This window comes from Pinus tabuliformis, chromosome 2_1, assembly GCF_031772625.1.
Source record: "Pinus tabuliformis cultivar Carrire ecotype Pingquan chromosome 2_1, CPIR1, whole genome shotgun sequence".
Taxonomy (NCBI): domain Eukaryota; kingdom Viridiplantae; phylum Streptophyta; class Pinopsida; order Pinales; family Pinaceae; genus Pinus; species Pinus tabuliformis.
Window position 1 is genome coordinate 173,858,927 of NC_142299.1, and position 20,699 is coordinate 173,879,625.

The following is a 20,699-nucleotide window of genomic DNA, read 5'->3' on the forward strand; positions in this document are numbered from 1 at the left end:
TCATATTTCATGATGGGCAAATAAAAATTCCAAATATGCTCTGCTTTGGTGATACAAAGATCCCATATTTCCAAGAGAAGACAATGTGTGTACATAAGTTTGATGTTGACTCAATTTTGATGGATGGTCCAACAGCCTAATCTGGATCATGCCATGCTTCAATTTTCTATTATAGAAAAGAGAAAGAAGTCTGTCCAAACTGTCTAATCTTGGCAGACCACTAGTTAGGTAGAGAATTAAGGTTCCCAACTGCTTAATCTGGGGCCTTGGAAGCAATAAGGGTAGTTCTAGATAGAAAATCAAAAGAAAAAGCCAAAGGAAAAGAAAAGGCACATGAGGGTCTGCAAGTCTAAGTGCACCCTCCATGAAGAAACAAAAAATGCTAGGCAAGTAGATGGGTAGGTAGATGGGGTTGCAGAAATGTCATCCCTATCAAATGAATTTTGCTGGTCTAACCTAAAGGAAGTATCAATGGATAAGAGAAGCTCCTCTTCCCTATCATTTGCAGCAACACAATGGAGCATGTCTAACTTCCTAATCTCCCCCCTCACATTCATTGCTAACATCCCATTTCCAGCCATGTTCATGAAAGTAACCAAGGTCTTATGGTGGTTCTTGTTTCTTTAAAAGCCACATTTCTTGTGTAAGATTCTTTTCATTTTGATCTACTCCCTAAAACTAAGTTGATTCCATACAAAACTTAGTGTTTCCCTTCCTCATCCGCCTCTTCCACTCATATTAACCCCTAACTTCTACTATTTAACTCCCTATACTCCCTTTTCCCCCTATTACTATGTAAATTATGCAAAAACCCCAAAATACCTATGTATCCCCTTCCCCGAGCATTATAGCACTAAGTTTGGTTTCAAATGTTTTTTAAGCGCTAAAAACCATTGAGCGCGACCCAAAGAGCGCTGGAAAATTAATTGCGGGATTAATCCGGGATTCGCCTGGATTAATAACCTAAATGCGCTTTGTGAATAAATCTGTGTATAAACCCATTTAACACGTAACACTGCAAAAAACCATAAAAACCCACCTTTTACAAAGTTCTGCCGGGCACACAGTTCAGAGAATATTAATATTTTATTGGCCCCGCATTTCGTATTGTCCTTACATCTCATCAACCCGTCAACCGTCGGATCTAGGCTTTCCCATCCGACGGCCCAGATCCATATCAGGTCGGTCCCGATGTACTGCCTTTATCGCCCGAGAAACTGTCAGAGGGTGACGTCAGGCCTCTGCCACGCGTCACCCCCAAATTCTCTCGGGTCGCCCTCTGACAAATCCACGACCATATCAATAGTGGTCCGAGAAATACCATTTACCATTTCTGGTTTACCGCTGGTCCCGCTGTGCCCACGTCATTGCTGCGTCATGCCCACATCAGGCCAACTCACCGCCGCATCAGCGCCCCCGCCCGCCAGCACTCCAACATGTCCGCCAGCTACGCATCCCCGTGGACCACTCACAGCTTGCCACCTCACCCGATGACGCCATGCTGACGTCACCCGACCCTGACCCCACCTTATGACGTCATGCTGACATCATCCAAAAAGGCGCCAATGACCCAAAGGTCCATATTTTTGCCGAAAATTGTGTTTTTCTCACTTTTTGCATAAACAACTATTGCTCCCCCTGCATGCATTTTACGACCAAACAAGCGCCAACCTGCAGAAATCGCTACAGAGACCGTGGGCACGTCCATTACACCTGCATTTGTAACTATTTCCGGCAATTCATAAGGTATTTATCCATATTATTCCCTCTGCGCCTGGTTTTCTCCATAATTCTCCAAAGCTAGTTAAAAAGACTGAGAAAACATTGTATTTACCAGCAAACTCTAGCAATCAGTACCTATTTTCAATTGTTGGGTCGAAAACTCCCTGCAGAACCTGCATTTAGCTCAATTTACCTAAAAGCGCAGTTAGTTTGCGCATTCGTGAACTCAAGACCCAGCTGCTCTAATTCACCGTGAAGAAAGTTTTTCAGGCTTGACATTTACTCTATCAGTCCTCTGTGCAGTATTTCAATTGCTGTCACTGCAATTCTCCCTCTGTTCCTCTGCAATTCACCTATCTATTCCAGAGATACTCCTCTGTGTTGCTCTGTTTGTAACACCAGTTCAAATACAAGTCATTCTACTACTTAACCATGGAAACACCAGTAGCCCTGAATATTCAACCTCTGAATGCCCCACAAAGAGAGTTAGAATGGAAGGCCCTAGGAGATATTGATTATCAAATGTTAGACTGGTTCCCAATAAATTCTAAGTATAATATTCGTATGCTAAATGAATTGAAAGCTCAACACCTCAGTGGAGCTGATATTTTAGGGATTTGGGACTCCAACTTGCCCATTTACAACCTCCCTCAAGTCAATGCCCTTCCAGACTTGATTCATAGATGTTGTGAATGCTATGATCCATGTCAGAGAGCTGTTCTCAATCCCTCAGGTGCAGTCTTGTTCCACATCACCCCTGAGGCCATAAATCAAATGCTCAACTTTCATTCTGCAAGACCATTGACTCCTCTCTCCATGTTAGATTTACTAAAGAAGGGGGGGAACTTGTCCAGTGCCCAAATCATCAAAATTAATCAGCTATTTATTCAACCAAGCTCTGAAACTCTGAGAACACCTCCTATTGGACATCCATATCTAAATGAATTGGGGAGGATGCTGGTGGATTTGATTAGCTATGTCCTGGGCTACAAGGGAGTTGAAGATGTTGATGATACCATAATGGCCATACTGTCCATATTTTCTCCTGGGAAGCCTCCTGTTGTGCACTATGATTATGCTGAATATATTGCAAACAAGATTCATGAGCAACTGATGAATCTAGAAAGGGAAAAGGTGTTCAGATACACCTCATACATCTATCATCTGTTCCTATTTTATCAACCAGACAGTTTCCCCATTCCCCTCAAGAAACTTGATGCCCAGGGGAATCCAAGGTCTGTAGTATTTTGGACCTCAGTTTTTCATTGCACCTCCTGTTCACCATACACATATTGTGAATTCATAGACCTTTTCATTCATCCAGCAACGACTTTGTTATTTGGTGTTCCTCGTCCGAGATTAACCGAGGAAATTCAAAGAATTCTCCATCTCTCTAAGTCCTACAGCATTGGTGATTGGTATTTTTACCAACACCATACAGTGATCAGAGTATATGGCTGTGAGCTGAACCCTTACAGGCTGCCAAGATATGTCCCTATGAGACTATTTGCCTTGGAATATTTCAGACAGTTTGGAAATGCAGACCAAATCCATTTCCATAGTAAAAACAAGAAAGTGCAGCTAAAAGTCAGGAACCAGCTAGGCCCTTTCCTTTACAACATAAGGGAGGAGGGATGGAAGGAAGCAGATATGATCCTAGAGGGCCTCCGATTAGAAACTAGTTTCAAATGGGTACCTTATGACCCTAATCATTTCATTTCTCTCAGGAGGATAAAACATGAATTGGGTGGCTATGCTCACATTAAATTGCCTCATATTGAGAAATATGCCAATCAACTAAGTTGGAAAGAGGGCACTCTAGAAGAGCCAATCACTAGAGAGAAAATACTACAAAGAGAAGCAAAAAATATTGAGAAAGAGGCTGACTTGGAAACTTGTGGGCAGGTTTCCTCTTCATACCAAAGGCAGCTTGGAGCAGCTGCATCATCTTCAACAGCACATCAGCAAGAACAACCACCTCCTATGGCAGAAAAGCAAGCAGAAAAACAGGTAGAACAGCAAGAAGGAGGGCAAAAAGAGGGGCAACAAGTACCACAGCAAGAACAAACACCTGAAGCCCCAATATCCACTGAGCAACAGGCTCAAGAGAATGTGCCCCCTAGGCAAGAAAAGACAGTGGAGGCCTCAGTACTACAGACTCCACAACAAGAAGAAAAGGGAAAGAAGAGGGATAGAGAGCAGGAGACTCCCCTCACCACATCTATAAGTCAAGGGGGGAAAAGGCACAGAATGAATCCCCTCTCTGAGGAAGAAATGCCTACTGGGAAATCTTTGGGCATGGGCCCACCAAGCATGGAAGCATCTGCAAGTTCCTTTCAGCAGGAACATGAAAGGACAGTTGGAGGAGAAGTCAGCTCCTCAAGCCACCAAAGGGGAACTGAAGCAGGCATCAAACAACAGTTTATAGATATCAAAAAGAGGAATGAGCCACTCAAGATACAGCTCTACAACCACTTATTAAAGATGGCTCCTACAAACCAACAGAGGTTAATGTCTGCCTATGATGTACATGAGGGAAAAATGGTAATGAGTCATTTCATGCCAACCATGTTGCAGCCACAGTCAGCTACAGACTACATAAGGACCAACCTTGAGTTCCTAGCAAAGGACATCCACCCTATGGATCAGATAGAATTGCATAAGCAAACGAGTGAGATAGTGTATTCCACTCTTGCAGACAAAACATTGGTAAATCTTAGGCTGGAAAATAGCCTAAACAATACAGCTGCCCAACTTGAGTTGGAGAAAGCATCCTCTCAAGCAAAGGACAACCGAATCAAAGCTTTAGAGGATATAATCATAGAACTTGGGCATGATCCCAAGGACATCAAGGCTGTACAAGCGCTGCTGAAGCTAAGAGATGCAGATATGGCAGCACTAAGAAAAATGGTTAAGATCCCAGCAACTATTCACGCACAAACAGAAGAGGTTGCTCAGCTGAGACATGACCAAGATGCAGCAGCTATGCTGGTATCGTTATACAAACAGCTGATCCAGACACAGGAGAAATTGGGAGAATCAGAGGCAGCACTGCAGGCAGCCCTACAACAGAGGGAAATAGGCCAAACATCACAGCCCCCTCCAGAAATAATCAACCTTGAGGAACCCTCTCAAACTAGTGCTCCTCCTACAGAACAAACAACTCAGGCAGCACCATCTACATCAGCACCAGCACCAACAACAGAACAGGCTCCAAGCCTTGATATGCAGAAACTGAAGAATGAAATTCAGGCCCTAGAAGCCCAAATGGCAGAGTTAAATGAAGCCAGGGAGAATTTGGCTAAGCTCAATGAAAAATATGACAAGTCAAAGCAAAATGTGGCAGAAAAAGGGAGGGAAATAAAGGCCCTTAAGGAGAAGATAAAGGAGCTGGAGAAGGAACTCACCCTTGACAAAGTGGTGGCTGAGCTTAAGACAGTTTTATGGGCCAACATTGGCCAATCAATCACAGATCAGTGGCAGTACATTGAGACTATTCATGAGCAAATGGAGCTCATAGGAAAAGCACACAGAGAAGTCCAGAGAGCAAGGGCATCTCTAGGCAACATGCCTGAGGTAGCCAATAGAATGATTAATGTGCTCAATAACTGTACTGGCCCTCAGCTGGCAGCAATGGGAATTCCCAGCAGAACTGAAACCATTTTGCTGATAAAGAGGGTCCCTACATTAAGAAGCCTGGTACAAACACTGGAAAGAAGAAGCCAGGACATGCAGACATAAGTAAACAGGTTCATGGACAAGTTTGCAGTACTTCAAGGCAGAGGTCTTCCTGGCTTACTGAACAGTGCAGGTAGGCTACTTTCACATGAGAACTATGCAAAGAGGGTCAACACATTTGCTTCAAATCAGATCACTGAAAAACCAAGTACTTCATAAGAAACAGGGCCAACATCTGGGCAAAATCTCTATGATAGAGTAGAGAATTTATTTTTTATTATGAATGAGATCAAGCATTTGTTTGAAGTGCCTCCAAACTTCTACAAATATACAGAGGCAGATGAGACCTTGGATGCAATTTTGAGACATCAATTGCCCTCACAAGAATGGTGGACCAAAATGATACAGTTGATACTGTAATCAAAAGCCTTGCATCAAATTTTTTCATCAAAAAACATAAGTCATCATGTACAGGAAAATTTGATACAGTCAGTATGATTAAAGAAAGATGGACTGAGCCAACTCAGTAGAAAGATTCGGCCACTAAAGCAGCACTGACAGTTACAGATGACAGGGCCAAGAAAGCTACAACGTGACAAAGCCATAAAGACACATCATTCAGCATTTATGCAGAACGCTCAACCGACTCAGTGACCTCCAAAGGTCAAAAAGGACTTCTGACATAATTAAAGAGCATTCATTTTGTATTTAAGAGCAGTAATAACTTCTTTATCTGCTATTTTGTAAAGTTGGTGAGCGTATTTAATTATCAAAATGACTCAGCGGTTCAGATATTTGTAGAACCGATTGTATATATTCCCCCTCGCATAAGCTTGCAAGGGTTGTTGTTACTTGTTCAAAAAGAGAACTCGGCTGTATTTTGGAGAGATAATACAAAGAAGTTTCAGGAGTTCAGAGATTGTCTTTCTGATGTATGCTGTGTTGGAACCATTGAATGCTGCAGAATTCTAGTGCTATAGCTTGATACAATAAGTTTCTCTATCTCTGTCTATGTTGTATTTTTTGTGTATTTCATTTCTCACATATGTGTTCTAATCTCAACAAGAAAGAAGAAGAATAACTCAGGATTTGTCCATGGAGACACCCTGAATTCAATCTTTCATTGTTATAAATGTTCTCTTCAGGTTTATTTGTTAAATTGGAATTCTTAAATGCTCCAAATTACTATAAATCTTTGACAGTTTCTGTGCAGTAATTCTTAGATGCTACTGAACAGATTTCTCCCCTTTCTCACCTTAGAGTTACACTATATATAAGTTTTCATTTCAATCTGTTTCATTTATAAACCAAAATTTGTATCATGAATAGCTGTCTAGCTCTACAGTAAATCCTTCTCCATCGCAGACATCAGGACCTACCCAATTTCTGACTCCATATTCCCAATGGACTAGAAATCCCTCAAACATTTCATGCCCTTCTCAATCAACAGTTCACAACCAAAACCTCAAACAAAAACCGAACTCATAACTAGCCTAAAATCCTCACAAAACAGAGATAAATCTTAAAGAGAGAGCCCTCTCTGATTACAGATTGGCTAGGATCTGTAATCCAAAGCTTGGTTAGTGGTTACCCCGGTCGTATTCCCTTGGGAGTCAAAGGGAACATCCTAGGTGTTAACACCTCCTTTACATTACACAAATGAACAATTCTTGGATGATACAAATGACAAGACCTCCTTTCTTATAGGAGTCTAAGGGGTCATAATATAATTAGAGCCGACATAACAATAATAATGTAAGGGCACAATAATAAAAATAGTGGGCTTCTATGGGGCATAATAATAACGATATGGGGACTATGTGGGTACAACAATATAATAAGGGGGTTCTACTAATAACAATAAGGGATTACACTAGTAGTATAGGGACCTAACATGCCCATCTCCTTTAAAAAGTGTTGTCCTCAATGCTTGAGTAGTTCTTGATGCTTCTGTATAAAATTCTTGTCCTCCCATGTGGAATATTCAGTGGATAAGTTATTCCACTTGATGAGATAATCTAAAATTGATTGATTTCGTAGATGTCGAGTTCTTGTTTCTATGACTGCTCTAGGCTCTCATATGATTTTTCCTTCCTCGTCAAGTTCTGGCAATATTGTTTGAACTAGGATCTTCTGCAACTTTTGAAAGAGTGGCCACACTTCTTCGTCCTTCTTCCATTCATCCCTTGCTTCGTCTATCCAATCTAGTTGGATAATAGAAATAACACAAAACAATGCTTCCACATCCTCATCCTTTCTTGAGAGTGCATCTGCAACAACATTTTGCCTCACTTTTTTGTAGATGATTTCAAAGTCATAACCCAACATATTTGTGAATCATTTTTTCTGTTCTTCTAAAGATAATATTTGTTCTAAAAAGTATTTAAGACTATCATGATCCATTTTTATCTTGAAGTGTCTTCCCATTAGGTAAAGTCGCCATTTCTTAAGTGCATGTAGTATTGCCAACATTTCCTTCTCATAAATAACTTGCTTGAGATGTAGCCGTAAAAATACCAAATCTCTTACATCAAAACGTCTTTCACTACGATGTTGATCTGCCTGTTGTTTCATTCGATTATGCACCAAAGTGGAGTTATCCTTTAAAAGTTGGAGAACTTGTTGTTGATGCTCGATGTGGTCTTTCATTGCTTGGATATTTTTCTTCTTGATATGTCCTTCTATCTTGAGAGTTTGACGAGTTGTAATTTCTTCCAATGCATTACAAGATATGGTTGGATTCATTTCTTGATGCTCGATGTGATCTTTCACTTCTTGAACATTTTTCTTCTTAACATGTCCTTCTATCTTGATAGTTTGAGGAGTGGTTATTTCTTCCAGTGCATTACAAGATATGGTTGGATACATTTCTTCTTTCTCAATGTGATATTTCACTTCTTGAACCTTTTTCTTCTTGATATGTCCTTATATCTTGCGAGTTAGAGGAGTGGTAATTCTTGCCAATGCTTTACAAGATATGGTAGGATTCATTTCTTCTTTCTCTAGGGTTGGTTCCTGGTGTATATCCTCTTCTTTTGATGTTTCTTGATCATTTTCTTCCTCCTCTTCATAATCTATGTAAAATAATTTCTTCTCAGCACACTTATGACCTTTAGTGTATTTGCTATCACAATTGTAACAATCCCTTTTTCTCTTTTTTCTTCCAATTGTTGTCATGTAAACATTATTGTTTGTGGAAGGATAGGAGAAAAAACACTTCCATAATTATAGTCATGAGTGGTGGGATTCCTTGCTTCCATAATTTCTCTTTCAATTTTTCTTGCCAACCTGAATGCCTTCTCCAATGAATCAAGTTCCCAAAGATGAACCTCATGTTGAATGCTATCCTTTAAAGTCCCTATGAAGACACCAATCCTTTGCTTCTCTGGAATATCATTTACACTTATATTCAATTTTTGAAAGTCCTCAATGTGCTCTACCATTGAACCATTTTGTTCGAGATTTATCAATTGGCTAAAGAAAGTGTTACCCTTTGTATCCTCATAATGTGCTATCATTTATTCCGTGAAAATTGACCAAGTGACAAGTGCTTTACGAGAAAAAAGCCCTTTATACCATAAAAATTGATTTGGTTCTAAATATAAAGATGCAATATGTACCTTTTTGTAATAGTTGAACCTCATGTAGATCAAAATATTACTCCATATATAGTATCCAATTTACCGGATCCTTGCCATCAAACTTCCTCATATCGCCTTTTCTTGATTTTAGGAGCTTAATATTGAAATGACTGTAACTCGGTAATTTCAAATCACCAAGTTCTGAAATGGCGTCCTATAGTAGCTCTCTGAGTCCTCTTGCTAACTCCGCAAGTCTGATCAGAATTTTATTCTCCAAGAAAGAGTTATGCCCAATCTCCTAAGATGACCTGATTATATAATGTTTCAGTAGAACTAACTTGTACGATGTGCCATGTGTCACTGTTTCGACCTTCGGATCTGAAAAATATACAACAAAAACTACAATCTGTCCTCTTTCTGCAACTTCTGATGGAATTTTAATTTGTTGCTTAGAGAGAAAGTTATGATGATTTTCCCAAGGTCACCTATCTAGAATGTAATTCAGGAGTCTGTGAAAACCCTAAACTCCTTAGATTATATCTCTGACAATATAACGAGAAAAGAACTGAGATTCAGACCCAAGCTTCACCAAGATTGCTGCTCAAATGGGTTTTAATTTCAGAGTATGAACCTTTGTAGAAACAATATGATAGTGAAAATTCTACAATGACCTGTTTGATATGAAATTCTGAAGCGTGCAAAAACCCTAACTTCCTCAGATCATATCTCTGAAAATATAGGGAGACAAGATCTGAAATATAGATCCGAGGTTCCGAGAGATCTCTTCTGAAATCGGGTTTTGTTTTAGCTTTTGAAACTTGTAGAGAAAAACCTGTTTGGAGCAGCGAAACCCTACAATCCAAAGCTCTGATACCAAATGTTATGAAACCAGCTCACAAAAAGATAGAAAAGATAGATCAATACCTTAGAAATAAGCCTCTTCGAGGGGGAAACGTCCTTTACATTACACAAATGAACAATTCTAGGATGATACAAATGACAAGAACTCCTTTCTATATATAGGAGTCTAAGGGGTCATAATATAATTAGATCTGACATAACAATAATAATGTAAGGGCACAATAATAACAATATGGGGACTACGTGGGTACAACAATATAATAAGGGGGTTGTACTAATAACAATAAGGGGTTACACTAGCAGTATAGGGACCTAACATGCCCCTCTCCTTCAAAAAGTGTTGTCCTCAATGCTTGAGTAGTTCTTGATGCTTCTGTATAAAATTCTTGTCCTCCCATGTGGAATATTCAGCAGGTAAGTTCTTCCACTTGATGAGATAATCTAAAATTGATCGATTTCGTAGATGTCGGGTTCTTGTTTTTGTGACTACTCCAGGCTCTAATATGATTTTTCCTTTCTTGTCAAGTTCTGGAAATATTGTTTGAACTGGGATCTTCTGCAACTTTTGAATGAGTGACCACACTTCTTCGTCCTTCTTCCATTCATCCCTTGCTTCGTTTATCCAATCTAGTTGGATAATAGAAATAGCACAAAACAGTGCTTCCACATCCTCATCCTTTCTTGAGAGTGCATCTCTAACAACATTTTTCTTCCCTTTTTTGTAGATGATTTCAAAGTCATAAGCCAACATATTTGTGACCCATTTTTTTTGTTCTTCTAAAGATAATCTTTGTTCTAAAAAGTATTTAAGACTATCATGATCCATTTTTACTTTGAAGTGTCTTCCCATTAGGTAAAGTCGTCATTTCTTAAGTGCATGTAGTATTGCCAATATCTCCTTCTCATAAATAGCTTGCTTGAGATGTAGCTGTAAAAATACCAAATCACTTACATCAAAACATCTTTCACTACGATGTTGATCTGCCTGTTGTTTCATTCGATTATGCACCAAAGTGGCGTTATCCTTTAAAAGTTTAAGAACTTGTTGTTGATGCTCGATGTGATCTTTCACTGCTTGGATATTTTTCTTCTTGATATGTCCTTCTATCTTGAGAGTTTGAGGAGCCGTAATTTCTTCCAATGCATTACAAGATATGGTTGGATTCATTTCTTGATGCTCAATGTGATCTTTCACTTCTTGATATGTCCTTCTATGTTGATAGTTTGCGGAGTGGTAATTTCTTCCAATGGATTACAAGATATGGTTGGATTCATTTCTTCTTTCTTGATGTGATATTTCACTTTTTGAACCTTTTTCTTCTTGATATGTCCTTGTATCTTGCGAGTTAGAGGAGTGGTAATTCTTTCCAATGCTTTACAAGATATGGTCGGATTAATTTCTTCTTTCTCTCGGGTTGGTTCCTAGTGTATATCCTCTTTTTCTTATGTTTTTTGATCCTTTTCTTCCTCCTCTTCATAATCTATGTAAAATAATTTCTTCTCAGCACACTTATGACCTTTAGTGCATTTGCTATCACAATTGTAACAAATCCCTTTTTCTCTGTTTTCTTCCAATTGTTGTCATGTAAACCTTGTTGTTTGTGGAAGGATAGGAGAAAAAACACTTCCATAATTATAGTCATGAGTGGTGGGATTCCTTGTTTCCATAATTTCGCTTTCAATTTTTCTTGCCAACCTGAATTCCTTCTCCAATGAATCAGGTTCCCAAAGACGAACCTCATGTTGAATGCTATCCTTTAAAGTCCCTATGAAGACATCAATCCTTTGCTTCTCTGGAATATCATTTACCCTTATATTCAATTTTTGAAAGTCCTCAATGTGCTCTGCCATTGAACCCTTTTGTTCGAGATTTATCAATTGGCTAAAGAAGGTGTTACTCTTTGTATCCTCATAATGTGCTATCATTTCTTCCATGAAAATTGACCAAGTGACAAGTGCTTTACGAGAACAAAGCCCTTTATACCATAAAAATTGATTTGGTTATAAATATAAAGATGCAATATGTACCTTTTTGTAATAGTTGAACCTCATGTAGATCAAAATATTGCTCCATCTGTAGTATCCATTTACCAGATCCTTGCCATCAAACTTCCTCTTATCGCATTTTCTTGATTTTAGGAGCTTGATATTGAAACGAATGTAACTTGGTAATTTCAGATCACCATGTTCTGAAATGGCATCTTGTAGTAGCCCTCTAAGTCCTATTTCTAACCCCACAAGTCTGATCAGAATTTGATTCTCCAATAAAGAGTTATGCCCAATCTCCTAAGATGACCCAATTATATAATGCTTTAGTAGAGCGAACTTGTACGACGTGCCACGTGTCACTGCTTTGATCTTCGGATCTGAAAAATATACAACAAACAATACAGTCTGTTCTCTTTCTGTAACTTCTTACGAAATTTCAATTTGTTGCTCAAAGAGAAAGTTATGACGATTTTCCCAAGGTCACCTGTTTAGAATGTAATTCGGGAGTCTGCAAAAACCCTAACCTCCTCAGATTATATCTCCGGAAATATAGTGAGAAAAGAACTGAGATTCAGACCCGAGCTTCACCAAGGTTGTGGCTCAAATGGGTTTTAATTTCAGAGTCTGAACCTTTGTAGGAAAAATATTATATTTAAAATTCCACGATGGCCTGTTTGAGATGAAATTCCAGAGCGTGCAAAAACCCTAACTTCCTCAGATCATATCTCCGAAAATATAGCGAGACAAGATCGGAAATGCAGATTGGAGGTTCCGAGAGATCTCTTTTAAAATGGGTTTTTGTTTTAGCTTTTGAAACTTCGTAGACAAAAAGTTATAACAAACATGCCACGATGACCTGTTTGGAGCAGTGAAACCCTAGAATCCAAAGCTCTGATACCAAATGTTATGAAACCAGTTCACAAAAAGATAGAAAACATAGATCAATGCCTTAGAAATAAGCCTCTTCGAGGGGAAACCTTCTTTACATTACACAAATGAACAATTCTTGGATGATACAAATGACAAGACCTCCTTTCTTGTAGGAGTCTAAGGGGTCATAATATAATCAGAGCCTACATAACAATAATAATGTAAAGGCACAATAATAACAATATGGGGACTATGTGGGTCCAAAAATATACGAAGGGTGTTGTACTAATAACAATAAGGGGTTACACTAGTAGTATAGGGACCTAACATGCCCCTCTCATTCAAAAAGTGTTGTCCTCAACACTTGAATAGTTCTTGATGCTTTTGTATAAAAAATTTTCTCCTCCCATGTGGAATATTCAGCAGGTAAGTTCTTCCACTTGATGAGATAATCTGAAATTGATCGATTTTGTAGCTGTCGGGTTCTTGTTTCTGTGACTACTTCAGGATCTAATATTATTTTTCCTTCCTCGTCAAGTTCTGGCAATATTGTTTGAACTAGGATCTTCAACAACTTTTGAATGAGTGGCCACACTTCTTTGTCCTTCTTCCATTCATCCCTTACTTCATTTATCCAATCTGCTTCGATAATAGAAATAGCACAAAACAATTCTTCCACATCCTCATCCTTTCTTGAGAGTGCATCTCCAACAACTTTTTGATTCCCTTTTTTGTAGATGATTTCAAAGTCATAACCCAACATATTTGTGACCCATTTTTTCTGTTCTTCTAATGATAATCTTTGTTCTAAAAAGTATTTAAGACTATCATGATCCATTTTTACCTTGAAGTGTCTTCCCATTAGGTAAAGTCGCCATTTCTTAAGTGCATGTAGTATTGCCAACATTTCCTTCTCATAAATAGCTTGCTTGAGATGTAGCTGTAAAAATATCAAATTGCTTACATCAAAACTTCTTTCACTGTGATTTTGATCTACCTGTTGTTTCATTTGATTATGCACCAAAGTGGTGTTATCCTTTAAAAGTTGGAGAACTTGTTGTTGATGCTCAATGTGATCTTTCACTACTTGTATATTTTTCTTCTTGATATGTCCTTCTATCTTGAGAGTTTGAGGAGTCATAATTTCTTCTAATGCATTACAAGATATGGTTCGATTCACTTCTTGATGCTCGATGTGATCTTTCACTTCTTGAACATTTTCTTCTTTATATGTCCTTTTATCTTGATAGTTTGAGTGGTAATTTCTTCCAATGCATTTTTTTTTTCCACAGAAAAAAGACCGTCCTTTTATTACAAAAAGGGATTACATATATATGTAGGCATAACGCCGAGACTGTATCCACCGGCAGAGGGGAAAGTCTCAGCAGACTGTCATCCTACTCGCGGAAGCAAAGCAAGCCAACGCATGAAGGGAAGAAACCTCCAGCCACACGCTTCAGTAGAAACGAGATCCCACAGGAAAAAACCAAAACGCGACCAGAGGGGGGCCACAGAAATCCACAGTGAGCACTATGAGGATTCGACGCAAAAAACAGAAACTACCGCTACCTGGGCTTCCACAAAAAGGGAGAGCAGCCCAAGGTACCCGGCATAGTATGATAACTGAGAGAAAAAGATACAAGGAGAAGAACAAAAAAAACAAAACGAATATTTACAAACCCAGAGAAAACAGGGCAGATGAATTATGCAAAGATGGGTTGTTCGACGGATCAAACCACCCCATTTTCAACCTCCCAAACAGACCACGACCCCATCTCCAGATCAACTCCGTCTTTAGAAAGGCGGTCCGCGTCAAAATTCCTTTCCCGGTAAATGTGACTTAGAGATATCTCCATGAAAAAACTCTTAAGGCGTGAGACTTCTCTGAACAGAGTAATCAGAGAGAGATTGCTGCAACGCTGAGCCCCATTAAACCACTTCACCACATTCATGGAGTCCCCGAAGATCTGGGCTTCTCTCACATTTCTAAGAATAAGCCAACTGAGAAGGAGATGAAGGGCTTTCAACTCGACAAAATTGTTGGAACCCTGTCCCAAGCCTATTGAAGCTTTAATAGCCTTTTCCTTTGAAAAGTGAATGATCAAGCCAGCCCCGCATCGACCATTATTATCCGAAGCCCCGTCAAAATATGCCCACGGCATAGAGTATCTAATGAGTTCAGGACAAACAGCTCTGGAAGGATTAAGGGATTGAGGAATAGGAATGCTTTCATAAATTGCCGCTCCTTCTGCGGCTAGTCTTCCAATAGGGAAGACAGAATCCTTGAAAATGACTTGATTTCTAGCTAGCCAAGTCCCCCATGTGATGAGCAGCGGAATGGTTCTTTCTCTTGCATTTGAGGAAGCATTCCACCAACTCTGCCAGGCCTCTAAGAGCCCCTGCCCTTCCCATCTGTAAGGGACATTTATCATGCTTAGCATTTCTGCCCAGAGACTGGTATTAAAAGGGCAAAGGAGAAATAAATGATGAACTGTTTCTGCACTGTCTTTGCACAGTGGACATCTGCCAGGGCCAATCCTACCTCTCCTTTGAAGGAAATCCCACGTAGGAACTTTCTGGGATAGGACACACCAGAAGAACAATTTTGATTTAGCTGGTCCTTTTAACTTCCACAGTGATTTAGCCCACCAATCCGGATTCTCCCAACCATTTTGAGACATCATCCATTTATAACCAGCCTTTGGAGAATAATAGCCATTCTGAGTAAAAACCCATTTTAGCTCGTCCAGGGAATCAGAAAGCCTGACTGAGGAGTTTTCGAGATCCCTAGTATAACTATCCCATTCCTCCAAACTATCACCAGTCAAATCTAAGTCTCGGCCTTGCAACCACCCTTGATTCCAAATGGAAGAGGCCCGCGGGTCAGCTATCTGGTTTAGAGTGTATAGACCCCTGTCTTTTAAAGCCTCAACCAATCCCTGCGTAAGAGTAAAGCCCTCTGAGCAGCCAATCCAGGGATCTCGCCCCAAACGGATCTGAGAACCATCACCCACATGCCAAGCCAAACCTTTCTCTATAATGCTAACAGAAGCAACCACTGCTTTCTAGACCACCGATGAATTTTTGGTTGACTTTTGCAGCAATCTAATCCAATCTAGCGTTGTTAGTGGATCTATATATTTCCTTTTAGTCACAGCAGTCCACAAATTTTCCGTAGTAATTATCCTCCACGCCAGCTTTGCTGCAAGTGATTGATAGAATTTGGAAAGGCTTTTTATACCCCAGCCTCCCCACTCTTTAGGGCGGGCGATTTTGTCCCAAGCGATCCACGGGGTAACTCTTTCAGACTTGGACCCCGCCTAAAGAAAACTGTTGCATAATTTATCAATAGAGTTTAAAATTCCTTTGGGCACCCAGGTCAGGCTAGCCCAGTAAACTGGGATTGCCATCAGAACTGATTTAATTAATACAAGCCTACCTGCCCGAGAGAGCCACTTGTGACTCCAATGTTTCAGTTTCAACTCCAATTTTGCAAGGATCCACTGCCAATCTTTTATCCTATAAGTATCTGGCTTCAGATAGAAACCCAGATATTTGAAAGAATCCTCCAGCGCTTTAATTTCAAAATTCAGAACCGAAGCCACTCTACGCACCTCCTCTCTAGCCAGACCTGAGCACGTTAGAGTAGATTTTCTCTCATTTATGCATAGACCAGTAGCTTTCAGAAAGAGGTCCAAAATCCTCTTGAACGTCCTACAGTCCTCAAGGCTGCCATTGCTGAAAAGTATTATATCATCCACGAAGAGAAGGTGTGTGACCCAGAAATTTGGAGCAACTTCGATTCCTTTCAGAGAGCCTTGTCTTTTTGCTTCTTGGATCAAACGACTGATTCCGTCTGCTGCCAGCAAAAACAAGAGCGGAGAGATCGGAAAGCCTTGGCGCAGGCCACGTTCAGGGCTGAAAAAACTAGAAGCTGCCCCGTTAATCAAAACAGCTATGGAAGAAGATGAGACACAGATCATAATCCATCTTACAAATTCATATTTGAACCCCAGATGTGTTAACAGAAGCCTAAGATAAAGCCAGCTTATTCTATCATAAGCCTTCAATAAATCTATTTTCACAGCAACTCCTTTTTTCTTTCCAATTTTAAGACTGTGGAGTGTTTCTTGGGCAACTCCCACAGCTTCATGAATTTGCCTGCCATCTAAAAAGCCAAACTGCTCCGGGGAAACATTTTTTGAGAGGAAAGGTTTTAGCCTGACAGCAATGGTTTTAGCAATAATTTTGTAAACACATGTGCACAGGGAAATAGGCCTGAAATCTCCAAAAGAAACTGGAAGATCAGATTTGGGAATGAGAGTTAGGAAAGTAGCATTAAAGGGTTGATAAATAGAACCTGAACGCCTGGATTCATCCACTACCTCCACTAACTCATCACCAATGAATTCAAAGAAATGCTGGAAGAATTCAACTGTCCAGCCATCCGGACCGGGACTTTTGTCCTTTTGCATCGATTTAAGGACGCTTTCAACCTCCTCTTTAGAAATAGGTGCCATGAGAGAGTCATTGTCTTCCTCCTCTATAAATCGGGGAAAAATCTGAGCAACCCTTATGACTTCTGCAATAGAAACTTCACCTGGAGCTTTAAATAGATGTTTGAAATAATTAACCCCCTCAGAGGCCAGCTCTTCAAAAGAAAGCGCTAAATCACCATTTGCTTTCTTCATTTTCCATATTGTATTTGAGTTTTTTCTACCTTTAGCATAATTCTGAAAAAACTTGGAATTTTCATCCCTTGCCTGTAACCATATCGCTCTACTTTTAAGACGCCAACTTTGTTCCCTAAGTTGTAGAATTCTCCTTCTTTCCATTTCCAACTCATGAATTCTCAAACGAGATTCAACTGTGCCATAGCCAAAACTATCTGGATCTTCAAGGAGAGCGAGTGCTGAGTTAACAGCTTGCATTGTTTCTTCTTCCTTTGTCTTCTTTTGGAGAGCCCAGACTTTGGAAGCGGCCTTCATCCTTGATAAATTTTCCATAAATAGCTGACTGCAATCCTCATTTCCATTGTCAGCAGCTTTCCTCCAAGTTTTATGGAAAAGACTGGTGTATGATGCATCCAATAACCAAGAGGAATTAAGTTTAAAAGGAATACCTGGCTTGGTTAGATCTCCCTTCACTTCCAAGAAAACCGGTAAATGATCAGAGAGACCACCCTCTCCAACCCAATGCCTGAACGCCTGTAGTTTCTCAGCCAGCAGATCACTTATTAAGAAACGATCTAGTTTTTTCCCGATCCAGTCATCTCCAATTCTGTGGTTCCTCCAAGTGGGCCGCAACTTTGAGGGGGTAACATCCACAAGAGATGACGAGGCCAATTTCTGAATGAAGAAAGCAGAGAGAGGGTCAGCTCTGGCGTTGACCCCCCAAGATTCAGTACAGCCCAGAGAAAAATTGAAGTCTCCACCAATAATAAGATTTGGATGCTCCAAAAAAGACTTAGCGAAGAAAGAGTTCCAGAACTTCTCCCGCTCCGAATTAGGACCATAGATATTAAGAAAAAGAAAGGGAATACAGAGTTCGTTGGAGAAAAGTTCCACCGCCAAGACGTTTTCTGAACCCCAAGAGGAGATTTCACGCGCCACCTTCACGTTAAACCCCAAGACCACACCTCCTGAATGACCATTTGCATCCGTTGCATGAAAACTCCATCCCGGCAGAAGCTTATGAAGACATCCTATAATTTCATCTCCTTTCCCCAAGGTTTCCTGAAGAAAAAGAATATCAGGTTTGTTGGACCTGACCAGATCCTTCAGAGCTAGTTTTTTGGGTATGCTAGCAAGACCCCTACAATTATAGGATAAAATAATCATCTAAAAACCTCGGGGGGTGTTTGCTTTGCTCTAAGCACCCCTGGCAGGGACAATTGCTTCCCTCCAGCAATATCAATAATAGCCTTCAACTTTGCCTTTGACATATCCGATTTTCGCCCTCTTAACTTCCTCGGACCTATGGACACCTCATCCATAGCCAAACCGCCTACTGCCCGCCCTTTTCCTTTCCTGGTAGATAATGGCCTTAGGTTGTAATGAGGTTCGTGGCCTCCTACTCCAGGATCGCGGATAGGAGAGGAAATAACCGTCATTATAACACTATCAGAAGGGGGATGTCCCATATTCAGGTCTGTCGTAGCTTTTGAGAGTTGACCTAACAGACCTGCCTCGCCACTACAAGACACATGTAGAACTCTTGAAAAATGAGGGGATGAGGATTGAGGGGAGAGAGTACAAGTAATATTCAAATCATCCATAGCTGGGGCTGCTGATAAGCCGACAGTTGTGAGCTGGGATGAAACCAAAACATCAGCAGTCACCTCAGGCTGAAAGTTTCCAGTTCCCCCCATGTGCTCCGGACCCAGCTCCTGAATGCTTGTCAAAACTTCGGCCTCCTTGAACTGAGCCTCTTCCTTCTGATCGTATAACTTCATTTTTTCCTTTTCCTCTGACTTAAACCCATTTTTCCTCTTCCTTCGACGTCGACGATGGCCAAGAGGGCATTCCCGAGCCAGATGTCCATAAACTTGACATCGATGACATCTAAAAGGAAGGTTTTCGTAGTCCAGGGTCTGGATAAACTCTAGTCCACGATACTTCAGATGCATAGCATCCGCCAGACCATCTTTAGGGTTTAAACTTACCAAAAGACGGGCTACGCTCCAGTCATGAGAATATAAATAAGATTTATCTGAGTCAAGAAACTTACCCAGAGTGTTTCCGATTGATGAGAAAGCTGAGTCAGTCCAGAATTGAATAGGGAGACCCATTAGTTTGACCCAGACTGGAAACTCCTCTGTTTTTTCTTTCTGGGCATCAAAAAGAGGTGACCATTTCCTGAATAAGATAGGCCTCTTCCCTAGGCACCAGTGCTTTGTCAAAACCCATTCGACATACTCCTTTTGTCCAAAACGAAGGCAAAACCAGCCTCTGTCAAGTATCTTAATCTCTTCTGGCTGCCCCGGAGCGTCTTTCCATTCATCCAGAGTCCATTGTTTGATGAAGGCCACCGAAAACTTCCTTCCACAGACTCTGCCAACTAAAATAGTTTCCGATGCTTCCAGCGCCCGGTCTATGTGGATATCCACTCCAAAGACACAGCTAGGTCTTTCCTCCTTTTTCCTGAAGATTTTGGACTTCTTCCTCTTTCCACCCACTTCCTCCTTCTTGTTTTCTCCCTCTAAAATCTCAAATGACTCAGAGCGCCTTTCAGGCTGAAGAGAGGTGCCTTCATTAAGTTCCTCTGCCATCCTGGAGCCCCCAACCGCCGATGCTGTAAAACAACTTTGAGTTTGACCCTCTTTTCCTGTTTCGTTCAAACCCCTTCTCGCCTCTTCTATTGTCGAGGGCGTAACAGAGCTTGGAAGCAATTCTTTACTCTTTATATTTTCCTCAGAGCTCCGGTCCGCGGCATCTTTTTCCTTTGCTCTTGCTTCCACTGTCAATTTCTGGCTTGCTGACATAACTGCCTGCTTCGGAAAGAACAAATGCAGATTCTCCTTGGACTCTTCCAGTCCCCAACAGGCCAAAAGGTCTTCGGGAGTCGGATCAATATCCAGAGACTCCTTATCAAAAAACCAATCCCGCGCTTCCCCCAATCCACACTCCATTCAAGCCAAAAAAGAATATAGACTTCCAAGAATCCAGCGCCTTCGGGCCCACAGCGTCCAAGCTCCCACCACTCAGCCATGGCCGTCAAGGAAACCCGCGCGGGAAAACCTGTTCAAAAATCCCTGTTCTTCCATCGCTCCGGCACTCAGTTCTCCTTAACAAAAGTCAAGTGAAATGCTTATCATTTCTTCCAATGCATTACAAGATATGGTTGGATTCATTTCTTGTTTCTAGATGTGATCTTTCACTTCTTGAACCTTTTTCTTCTTGATATGTCCTTCTATCTTGCGAGTTTTAGGAGTGCTAATTCTTGCCAATGCTTTACAAGATATGGTCAGATTCATTTCTTCTTTCTCTCGGGTTGGTT

At 40.6% G+C, this 20,699-nt stretch overlaps 1 protein-coding gene across 1 annotated transcript; it reads right to left on the minus strand.

Annotated features, from left to right (window-relative positions):
- Window positions 1-14,431: 14,431 nt before the first annotated feature.
- On the minus strand, window positions 14,432-20,331 carry LOC149199264 (uncharacterized). Its single transcript, XM_089400517.1, has 4 exons — window positions 18,550-20,331; window positions 16,141-18,436; window positions 15,943-16,031; window positions 14,432-15,766 (listed from the first exon to the last, which is right to left on the minus strand). Exons 1-4 carry the CDS (start codon window positions 20,329-20,331, stop codon window positions 14,432-14,434), a joined length of 5,502 nt encoding a protein of 1,833 aa, XP_089256643.1.
- Window positions 20,332-20,699: the final 368 nt, after the last annotated feature.

Coding starts and splice junctions, on each gene's coding strand:
- LOC149199264 (XM_089400517.1), bottom strand. CDS start 20,331: ATGGAGTGTGGATTGGGGGAAGCGCGGGATTGGTTTTTTGATAAGGAG. Junction 18,437..18,549: donor CAAAGCAAACACCCCCCGAG/GTTTTTAGATGA, acceptor CTTTTTCTTCAG/GAAACCTTGGGGAAAGGAGA. Junction 15,767..15,942: donor TAAAGAGTGGGGAGGCTGGG/GTATAAAAAGCC, acceptor TCGGTGGTCTAG/AAAGCAGTGGTTGCTTCTGT.